This window comes from Buteo buteo, chromosome 21 (genome assembly GCF_964188355.1).
Source record: "Buteo buteo chromosome 21, bButBut1.hap1.1, whole genome shotgun sequence".
Classification (NCBI taxonomy): Eukaryota; Metazoa; Chordata; class Aves; order Accipitriformes; family Accipitridae; genus Buteo; species Buteo buteo.
In genome coordinates this window covers 18,873,407-18,884,503 of record NC_134191.1, presented here as the reverse complement: position 1 = coordinate 18,884,503, position 11,097 = coordinate 18,873,407, and the positions used below count along the sequence as shown (strand labels likewise).

General features: G+C 43.3%; 2 protein-coding genes across 5 annotated transcripts; one reads left to right on the top strand and one right to left on the bottom strand.

The window, feature by feature from the left end:
- Positions 1–323: 323 nt before the first annotated feature.
- Positions 324–3,059, bottom strand: SPCS1 (signal peptidase complex subunit 1). Its single transcript, XM_075053284.1, has 4 exons — positions 2,664–3,059; positions 1,924–1,983; positions 1,494–1,580; positions 324–512 (listed from the first exon to the last, which is right to left on the bottom strand). Exons 1-4 carry the CDS (start codon positions 3,057–3,059, stop codon positions 390–392), a joined length of 666 nt encoding a protein of 221 aa, XP_074909385.1. The 3' UTR covers positions 324–389.
- GLT8D1 (glycosyltransferase 8 domain containing 1) lies at positions 3,023–11,092 on the top strand. Of its 4 annotated transcripts, none has more exons than XM_075053281.1 (10): positions 3,023–3,157; positions 4,780–4,839; positions 4,950–5,048; positions 6,433–6,649; positions 7,320–7,437; positions 7,974–8,058; positions 8,294–8,406; positions 8,962–9,128; positions 9,314–9,426; positions 10,089–11,092. In XM_075053281.1, the coding sequence occupies exons 2-10, from the start codon at positions 4,824–4,826 to the stop codon at positions 10,277–10,279; spliced, it is 1,119 nt and encodes a 372-aa protein (XP_074909382.1). In that variant the 5' UTR covers positions 3,023–3,157; positions 4,780–4,823; the 3' UTR covers positions 10,280–11,092. The 4 variants fall into 4 exon arrangements, with proteins under 4 accessions (XP_074909382.1, XP_074909384.1, XP_074909381.1 ...); XM_075053283.1 differs by lacking the exon at positions 3,023–3,157 and adding an exon at positions 3,168–3,372; XM_075053280.1 differs by lacking the exon at positions 3,023–3,157 and adding an exon at positions 3,168–3,445.
- Positions 11,093–11,097: the final 5 nt, after the last annotated feature.

Below are 11,097 nucleotides of genomic sequence, written 5' to 3'. Positions count from 1 at the left end.
TTAAGCTGTCAGTAGTGCCAGGTTGTGTTTTACACATGGTTAGAAATATTTTAGGTAGAAGTCCAGCTGTATATTATCTTTTAGGCTACAGCAACAGCTTAGCTATACTTGATTTGATTCACTGTGTTCCTTCTTACTAACATACTTGAGTAAGATGTGACCTCCAGTAGCTTCGTAAAGTTAATCCCCCCACCCTGCCTTCCCAGTGACTTCACTGAAACTCCAGGAAAAATTTAGTGAGCCTTCATGCTCTCTGCAGATCTTGGTGTGCTCACCGTAGTACACAAAGTAGTGAGAAAGAACCCAAACACTAAGCCAAAAAGTATCTCCCAGTGGAAATGCATTTAACAAAATTTAACAAAGTAACAGCGTGAAGAACCACATTTTTTTTAGCTTTTAGCATGTCTCTTTGGCTTTCTGTCTGCTGGCTTCTTTTCTTCTGTTCCTGACTCTTGGACGGGTAGCCACTTCAGAGGATTGCGGCGGTACATAGGCCATGGAGGGAGTGTCAGCTTAGAGAAAAGGAATGAAGGCAGAACATGTAAATCAAGATGCTAGATAAGTGTTTTGTAGAGCTTGTTAGGAAAATCTCATTCCCTAACTATTGTACCAATTAGTCTTAAAAAAGTTCATACAATTTCATACTATAAAGAGAGAGAAATATACATACATAGTTTAGATTGTATACTGCATAGTCACACTTAAGTACTCATGACTAAAGGACCCCAGCTCATTGCAAGGAGGAGAATGACAGCACCCACCCTGAAGAAAAAAAGGATACTGCTGGACTAACGCAGTAACGCCGGCATCCTAGCCCCTCTAACGCCTCTGTGAAACGCTGCAATTATCTGGCATCATAGGTAAGTAACTGTAGCAACACCTGCTTCAGGGACGTTTAGATCAAGAAAGCAGCAGATGGATGATGATGCCATAAAATTATAGTGGCTTTTCAAAACAGTAGTGTGTGTGTGTTAAGTAGCAGTTGGTCAAATCGTGTTGTATCTGAATGCTTGAAAGGTACAAGAACCATGTGTAAAACCGCATTTGATGTGCCACCATTGGAACAGGACACCTCACGTGCATGAATAAGGAATTACTCTTGCAATTCTATACTTTGCATCCTAGCCTCTCTTCTTGGTCAGCATGGGCCTGCTGCAAAATTTTCATGACAAGCTACTACTGCACAGAAAGCCTCACTGTCCTTTCTGTTATCAGTGCTATCAGCTTGACCTAAAAGTAACATACAATTGAAATGAAAAATTAATTCAAAAGCAGTATTAAATTGCAGTGTTCTCTAAAATCTTACTAGCATTTGAGAAAAGGCACTTACTGGTTTTTAAAGGACTTTCTTCGGATCAAAGAAAGTAAAAATATGTATTAACAATCTGAGTTATATAGCAAACATTTGTCTGTACTGACAGCCCCTTAATTTAATGATTATTTCAGGTTAAATAGTGCATGTATTTTCTGGTTTGGGGAAAAAAAATTCTTACCAAACACGATAAAGCAAATCCAGCCATAACTATGTAGACAGTCCATCCAAACTGTTCAGTGATGTATCCATAGATGAAACCAATTATCTGGGGGGGGAAAAAAAATAATTAAAAAAATCAAACTTTAAATAAACAAAACCATTTCCCATGCCATGATTAAGTTTGGGGGCAGGGGGCAGCAGTTAAGTAGAAAAATACAGGTTTTTCAAAAGCACAGTTCATACATCTTTCTAACCTTGTTTTCAAAATTGTAGGCCAATAATGAAAGTAAAAGACTGAAAGAAGAAAAGTCTTAATCCATGACAGCCCCTCTGATCTTGTCTAAAGCTTTTTGTGATCCAGTTAAGCCAAACAATCAGAAAAAAATGTTGTTTGTAAGATCAGAAGACAAAGTGCTTGTTGTTAGTGCCCATAGTTCTAGTATACTTACTGCAGAGACAAGAATGATTCCTTGAAAAATCTGTTCTGCTAATTTTTGGCCCTTGTAGTCCTGTAGAAAGAGATACGTTTTTGTCAATTACACAGAACACAAACCTACCAGTTAAACTCTTTCAGGTTAGAGCCTAGAGTCAGCCTGACCACAGGTTCTCAGCTTTTTTTGTTCAACTTTCAAACCAGGCTGGAATTATTTTTCTTAGTGTCTGGATTTCCAGTGTAAAAGAATTAAGCTCTTAATTCACACTTAGCACCTGCCCTCTATTCTTGACCACATAGCACTGTCTGTTCAGGATAAGTCATGCAAGCTCAAAATACCATTGCCGTTCACTTAATACCGCTATGCAAAAGCCGTAACACCAGAAAAGAGTACATGTTTGGGAGGACCCGGGACTTGTGTCACCTGCGCTTGTACGGCTTTAGAAAACGTGGCTCTCGCTGAGAACGCTTTGCCTTCTGGCTGTACCGAGCGCAGACAGACCGGTGCGGAGGGTTTCCCTTGCGCAGTTGTACATCGCCGTCATTTCACAGCCCATTGAATCTCGACTTTTCAGACCAAAAGATCGAAATGATACGGAGTGCCACCCCTCAGCCCCAACAGCAGTTCCTCGCACGCAGGTACCGACACCGCACGGCGGCAGGGGAACGCTACAACCCGCACACAGCCGCGTCGCCACCACCGACAAGAGGCCGAGGGCCGGGGCGCGGCCGGTCCTCCGGTGGCGGCTGCCCTACCATCTGCGTGGGGATGGAGCGGAAGATGTTCAGCATGGCGGCGGCGGAGAGCGGCGCCTCCCGGTCCTCGTCCTGCTTCTTGTCGTAGGCGTCTCCGCTTTCCTCACCGGGGCCCCGCGATGGCTGCCGGCTGTCCCCGTCCACCAGCGAGGAGGAGGAGGAGGCGGCGGCGGGCCGGCTCGGCGGGTACCGCTGCTCAGCACGGCGCGCACCCCGCTGCAGCGGGACCGGAAAGCGGCTGCTGAGCTGGCCGGAAACACGCCCCTTTCGCTCCGCCCCGTCCTCCGTCAGCCCGCCGTGGTCTCCTCCCGCCTCAGCCATCGGCTCCGCGCCGCCGCCCCGGGCCTCGGCCTCGGCCTCAGCCTGCCCCGCGCCGCCGTCGCCCTGCGCCGCCATCGGCAACGGCCGGCGCCGACTGGGCGCGGGACGCTGTCTCCCCGGCAACGGCGGCTTCGAGCCTCAGGACCCCTGACTGAGGGGCCTTCAGGCGGCAGGTGCGAGGCCGCCGCCGGGGTCGCCTGTCGGGAATCGACGCTGACTCGGCAGCTCGCGGGGAGCCCTTCCCTCCTGAGGCTCGAGCTCTCCTGGCGAAGTCGCCGGCAGCTGCCGCAGACCCGCTAGTGGTGCAGCAGGGCAGGCGCGGCGCGGCCTTTCCGCCCTCGCGGCCATCAGGCATCGCGGCGGGCACCTGCGGCCCGTTGGGCTTCTGGTGCGTGGCGGCGGCCGCGGGGGCGGCGCGCTGCCGAGGTGGCAGTCGGCGGCGGCGGCGGCGCGGGCGGACGGTGAGGGGAACGGGGCGGGGGGGAAAGGTCTCGGTGGAGGAGAGCTGGGCTCGGCCCTGCCGGCCTCGGAGCGGGCCCCGCCGCGGCGGCGGCCGCCGGAGGGAGCGCGGTTTGTGCTGCTGGGTGAGGCGGGGGAGGGGGAACGGTCGTGTGGCCGGCTTAGTGTGTGTGAACCGCGTCGCCGGAGTAACCGGCGTAGCGAGGAGCGGGTGTTTTGAGTATTTTAGAGTGGGTTTGTGTTTGCACGGACAGTAATTTCTGGAAAAGTCAGTCTGTCAATGCTTTTAGCGCGGGCTGCTGTAGTGTCACTGAAGGGCAGACGTCGTATGTAGGTGCGTGCACCCTCAGCACCGCTGCCGCCGGGGCTGAGGAGCGCTGCGTTGTACTCCCGTAAGGTAAGGCTACGTGTCCTGGCCCATTTCAGCAGCCCTGTAGGCACGGCACACGGCATTTAGCTGTCGTGCCCGATAAACGTGTCCTCCCCGTGGGAGAAATGCAACAGCGGAAAGAAGACGGTTGCGTCTGACACGTATAACAGTCACAACGCGGTTTGCAGTATTTTAATTTGGAGATTTTTGCAGTGGCAGAACTGTTGCTGTTCCGTGAATTTTGCGTGTTGTTATGGTGTGAGTGCTTTCTGTGTGTTACTTGAGAGCTACTTCACATTCCACGTTATGTAGTTCTTGTTCTGATTTTACAATCACACCAAAATTGCATCACTGCATTATGTTTTTACTCCCTTCTATAACATGATGGTAACACCTTCTTTCACACTTTTGTGATCTTTTTTGTGCAATGACACTTCAGCTGATATGCTGTTATATTTCATGGAGAGAATTTCATGGTTTTGGAAGTGTATAATGCTATTTGTTAAAATCTTATAAACACTGTGTCGTGCCAAAATCTTGCTGTTAGTTATGGAAAGAAATGTATAATCACTTGTCTTATTGCTGAGATGCTTCCATTTCAGACAGTTAAACAAATTTGTTCAACAGTAAAGAAACCAAGTGTAATTTTCCAGATTCTTTTCAGATCACTTATGACTGGTAGAAGGATTTGTTTTTTTTTTTCTGTCAGTGAAGTAAGTGGCAAGATCTGCATGTATGTCTCCCTTTTTATCTCCGAGTTCTTCTTTAGATATGTCATTGTAGCTACATAGTTACTGAGATGCCATACTCAGTTATTCAAATGTGACATACAGCTTTGTCTTTTTAAGAGAAGGAAGCATTTGCTGCATTTGGAAACTGTTTGGACGTTCCTGGTGATAGTGTGCTATGCCTTGTGTAGGCATGCACTGGACATAGGAAGTGACTGCTGTATTTTTTCTCTTGCAGGTTTGCAGGAACCTTATGCTAATACATAAAATAACAGAAGAAAAATGACATTAAGGAAAGGTATGTGTATATGTGTGTGTCTAATGTTTTTAAAATCTCTTTTGTACTTTCCTGAGTTTCCCAATCTTTCTCTGGTTATATTGATAAACTTTTTTCTTCTAAATTTTCAGTGAACATTTCCATCCTTGTAGTGGCTGTTGTCATATTTTTGCTAGTTCTTCATCATAACTTCCTAGGCCTCAGTGACTTCTTGAAACGGGAATTGACAGGTACGTTGGGTTTTATTTTAATTTTTTTTTTTTTTTTTTTTTTTTTTTAAGGTTGGAGGGAAAGCACATGCTCTGGCCAGGCAGAAACCACCATGTTGCTGAAATAACTTGTATGATAACGATCAATCATTTGCATAACAAGATATGCTTTTTGTACTCTCTTATGAGTAGATCTTTTCCTGTTCTCATACCCAAGAAACTTCAGCTTGGTAGGCTTGTCTGTTCTTGCTGTCCTGTGCCTTTTCTCAGCCAGGAAGCTAGGCAAGATAGCAGTAAGGGTTCCTTCTGGCTTTAAAAGTCATAAAGATATGATTCATTTTACTTAGCAAAGCAATTTCATTTTCCAGAGTCCACTTCTAAGAACTGCATGTGGTCCCACAGAGCCTCTCCATGTCCCCATTAACTGCCAAGCCCTAGTTTGCCACTCCTGGGAGCTGTTGCTTCTGGGTAGCAGTTGTACAGGTGCTTCCCAGCAGAGGTGGAATAAGCCTGACAGGCCTTAATTAGGAATCAGTTGAAGTCAAAGCTGTTGAGCTCTGTCATTAGGAAGTGGCAAACAGAGCAGAAGCTGAGCTTTGTGAACAGCAGACCACTGCCTGCAAACTGCCAAGTCTCTGTTTGCTATGTTCCTCAAATTACCTAAAATTATCTAATATGTAATAGTCTAGATCATCTGAAAGGTACCAATGCTGTGATAAAAAGTCCGGGTAGGGGGCAATTTGCCAGCTTTTACAGGTGATGTGGTCTAGTAATAAATTTCAATGCTGACCTCCCATTTTCCTATCGGTGCACTGTGAGTATAAATTCTTGTAGTTTCAGCTTAGATAATGTAGTGTGATCTGTGATCCGTGAATAAACATGAGCTGTACTTAATGCCTTGATCTTTGGCGGGAAAAAATTCGCAACAGTGACTTTAATTTAGAATTTTTGTTTTCTTCATTGGTTCCTACCTAAGAGGAAAAGAAAAGATAAGAAAAAGAACGAAGGGTGATGTGGAGAAGACTAGGAAGGTGCTTAGGGTAAACAGGAGGGGGAGGTCAGTGAGATTATAGACATGGCAGAGGGGACCAAGGGTAAGTGCAGCTTACTGTAGTTTAAGCCTCATTTTAGTACCTTGTTGTGCTGTGTGTGAATATGTATGGTTAAATGCATGTAGTTTATTTGCAAGTGTGATGTTTTCCTATTCATTAAAATCTCAGATTCTCAAGAGCAGGTGCTCTATTTTAAGTGTTTGATACTGGCACGCTGTAATCTACACCTCAGCTCGGACATCCAAGTCCTTGTGTAGTAGAAATAATTGAAGGTGTTAGGAATTTTAGTGTGATAGTAATGTCTGTGTTTCATTTGCATAAAACAAGTATGTGATGCCATTTGTACTCCACAGATTCAAATCCATTAGGACTTCAGCCTATAGATTTCATACCTGCAGTTCCCCAGAGGCTGGCAGATGAAAGGAATGATAAGGAGATTTCTGTGGTCATTGCAGCATCAGATGAGAGGCTTGGGGGTGCAATTGCAGCCATGAACAGTATTTACCGTCACACCAAATCCAACGTGGTTTTCTATATTGTTACTTTGAATGATACTGTGGATCACTTGAGGTAATGATCTTTTCATTAGATTCCCACAATACTGTCAAACTTAAGTATCTCTGAGAAGAGGAGGAGCTGACTCTCCCTGGAACTGCACTCCTCTAAATTGCAGTCCTATCTGCTGCTGCTTATTGCAGCTTTTTGACAAGGCTGCTGTGGGGAGCCCTACAGTCATTCCTTCTGGTAATGTTTCAGGGATGGAAAAGAGCCATCTTTTCCAGTGGCGTTATATCCAACCCGTGGGGTTGGAGTTCGTTGGGGGGGGTGTGTGTGTGCAAAAAGTACTTCCTACATTTCATCTAAGCAATTCAAATGCTGACAATGAGGTTTCTCTGTTTTTCTAGATTGTTCTTTGATCCTTTTATTTTTACCCACATCCATTCACACTGATACTTTTTGTGAAGGATCTGTGGTAACAGGACCACATACTTCTAATAAAATAAGAAGCAACCTTGTACCTTTCGTGTGTCACAGCTGTGCAGTGTGCTGATGGTGGGCATACCCCTGCAGTCATACAGGACACCACCAACATCAGCCATAGATTATATTCTATATGTATGTTTGTTGGATAGGGAAGCGAGTGGCCAGATCAAGGTCTGTGTCATTGGCAATCGGATCTCTTACTTTTCATTTGATTTTGTTTTATTTAACAAGATCTGTGCCTTTCTCCTGTTTGCAGGCTGTGGCTAAGTAACACTGCTCTGAAAAATTTGAGATACCGAATTTTGGATTTTGACCCTCGTGTCTTAGAAGGGAAAGTACAAGTGGATCCTCAAAAGGCAGACACCTTAAAACCAGTGAGGATGATGTCGATTACTTTTTGCAATTATTAGTTAGTAACAATATATTTTGATATTGGCTTTTGAAGACAACTCGAGATCAAAACCAAATCTGTTAACATAGAAGCAATCTTTTATAATCAAATTTCTAAACTTCAGTAAGTTTCCACATAGTGAGAGATGGATTTGAGTATCTACATATGCATGCCTAGTATCATTTTTTGCTGCTAGCTACAGTGAAACACAGCAGCTTGCATGTCAAGCATGCCAACACATCAGAGATGCTACAGATATGTGTGGAGAAATAAAAAATTCTAATATAGACCAGTTTAAAGTTAGTTTATCAATGCACAAATTCATAGGAAGCCAGGAATTGATGGAACCTGTTTATTTTAAATAACTTCTAGGATATTGCTGCCTACCTTACTTCATTGATAGAAGTTGTCTTGGACCCTAGTGCCATAGATAATTGCCAGAAGTATCAGTCAATTTCACATTTATTTGGACAATTTTTCATTTAATTCTTCACTTCTTTTGCTTTCTTGTTTTCACAGTTAACCTTTGCAAGATTCTACTTGCCCAATTTGGTACCTCATGCAGAGAAGGCCATCTATGTGGATGATGATATAATAGTGCAAGGTATGGGACCTTTTCTTAGCCTTTTGCCCCTGGCCTTATGCTGAGGTCAGTATGCCATCTCTGACAGTAACCAAACACTTCTATTTCACAGGAAGATATAGAAAATTTGTAAATATGAATAAGTTGGATTAAGCTGAGTGGTTTTTTTCTGCTGTAACAATGGACTGAACAAAAAGTCGCTCAGTGCTTCAACAGGATTACTTTTAATTTTTCTGTGCATACTTCCATTTTCCAGATGATATTCTTGAACTTTACAACACTCCATTGAAACCTGGACATGCAGCTGCATTTTCAGATGATTGTGACTCAACCACTAATAAAGTTGCTGTCCGTGGAGCAGGCAATCAGGTTAGTTTTATTCTGATTCAATGGTAACAATACTAGAGATCCCAGGCTTTGGAAACAAGCACTTGGTTTTAATGTTCTTGCAGTTTGACTTCCAAATGCAGTGAACCTAAAGGTGTGACTGTCCCTACCCAAATCAATTTACTCTGATGTTTGTGATGCTTGCAGTTTCTGTTTAGGCAAGGTAAAAGCACTTCAAGTTTTTGCTGTGCTTTACAATGAGGGCAATTCCCAGTGTGTAACAGCAGGAGGTCTTAGAACATTAGAGGGAGAATTTTTCATTTGTGAGTGTATAAAAAGTGCTTTTCTGGGAGTGGTACCATATTAATAATATGGTATTATTGAGACCATGCAGCATTCCTTAAAATATGTGGTTTATATAACCATATTTTTTAAATGTAGACCTCTTAAGCTTTCTTCCTCTCATTTTGAAGGAAGGTATTTGCTTTAACAACTTCAAGTTATGCTTGTCTGTTGGGAGTTGTGCAAATTTTTTCTTTAAATAGTAATTTGACCATATTTTAAGCTAATTTCTACTCTCTTTTTTTTTTTCCCCAGTATAATTATATTGGGTTTCTGGATTACAAAAAAGAAACCATCCGAAAGCTTGCCATGAAAGCCAACACCTGCTCTTTCAATCCAGGAGTTTTTGTTGCCAATTTGACAGAATGGAAATTGCAGAACATCACTAAGCAATTGGAGAAGTGGATGGCACTTAATATAGCGTAAGTACCCCCAAGCTGGGGGTGACAGTGGGTCAGGGGTTGGGTTATGGTGATGGCATTTAACTGTTAAATGAAAGGCTGTATGTGTATCTGTGGATTCCTGTCATGCAGCTGCAAGTGACAAATCAACTGATTTAGGGCCACACAACCATCCTTTCCCAACTTTTTTTCATCTTCTCTTCCAGAGAGGAACTTTACAGTAGGACTCTGGCTGGCAGCATCACGACACCTCCGCTGCTAATTGTATTTTACAAGCAACATTCCAGCATTGATCCCATGTGGAATGTCCGTCATCTCGGTATGTATGAAACATCTGTGACACTCTTCCCCCAGTGTGCTTTTCCAGGTTTGTAGCTGGACACCTAGTTGATGATGCAGCAAATGGATCTTTTCTTCCCCTATTTTATACCTTGTTCTTTAAGAAACACTGCTTTGCAACACCATCTTAGGGCTTGTGGGCCTGATCCTACATGTTCTTTTTTTGAACTGCCAGGGGAATAACTCTTGAATTGAATTACTCTCAGATTACTTCTCATTTCCTCTTCTTTTTCCACATATATATTGTATCTGAAGGTGTTTCTTCCAAGACTGTTGAGAAAAACAGACATTCGTATCTGTTCTGCTAATGGTGACACCCCAATGCTGGGAGAGGTTTCTTAGGTTTTGTTTCCAATGAACAATTCATAGGCTGCTGAATACATCTGGGTATTAAGGGGGTTTTAAAGAACTTGGAAGTTAAGGCAGTACATAAAATAGATACTGAGAGAAATCAAAGTGGCATTCAGCTGCACCTGATTATGTTTTTCATTTTGCCCTGATTTCTGCTTCCCATATCACCTCCTTTCTCCATAAATGACAACATTTCCTTTGTTGAAATCCTTTGTTTTGAAGTTAAAATGTTGCACGTTGGTGTTTCTGCTGCCTTTATTTCAGGCACTAATGCTTCTTTTTCAATAAAAGGGTCTAGTGCTGGAAAAAGGTACTCTCCTCAGTTTGTGAAAGCTGCCAAGCTGCTCCATTGGAATGGACATTTCAAACCATGGGGAAGAACAGCTTCATATGCTGAAGTCTGGGAGAAGTGGTATGTCCCTGACCCTACAGGCAAGTTCAGCCTGCTCCGCAGACATTCAGAAGCTTATGAAGCAAAGTAGAGTCCATTTTAATGACTGACGGCATTTTCTCAGGAAAATTCTGGAGCCAAGCAGAACTTTTTTTTTTTTTTTTTTTTTTTTTTTTGCCAACTTGTATTAGAGAGCAGTCCTTGCCTTCTGGAGTACAAGGTGACGCACTTATTCAGGTGCAGTTCTGAAATGCACAGGTCAAAAGGAGACTCGCTTCACTTGTGTGACAGAAAATGCTACTCCAGCAACACTGTAGAAAGCAAGGGAGGATCTCCACAAACTAGCACTTTTGTTAGTTCACTTCTGTCTATTGCACGTTCTTCTGCTCTTTACTACAAGTCTTCTACAGGAGGATCACTTTGTCAGCTACAGAAAGGAACAGTGTCTAAGAACAAGCTGCAACTTCAGCTGGTGCTTGCACCACACAGATCTTGCACAGCAACGTACTGTAATGAAGAGCTGCTTGGGTTTATTCTGTTTTGGTTGGGATTTTTTTGTTTGTTTCCTTATCCTGTGAAGTAGTTTCCTCAACAACCCTTTCTTGCATGAAATCTCCCCCCAACCATTTCTGTGTAAGTCTGTCTTGCAGAATTCTGCAAAATTGAATCTTGTTTTTTTGAAAGATGAATTTTTCAAGTATTATTTCACTATGCAAAGTGGTTTTAACTGCCAGTGAACACTAAAACATTTTTTGTAAAGTGGTGGAGAAAATTGTTCAAAAATAAAAGCTAATTTTAACATCGTTGACTCAAACCTCAGGTAAATGGCAATCTGATTCTAGTCTTGATCTGATATATGAAGTGCATTTCCTTTGTACTTAAATACAGTAGCAAGTGATTGAAACTGAA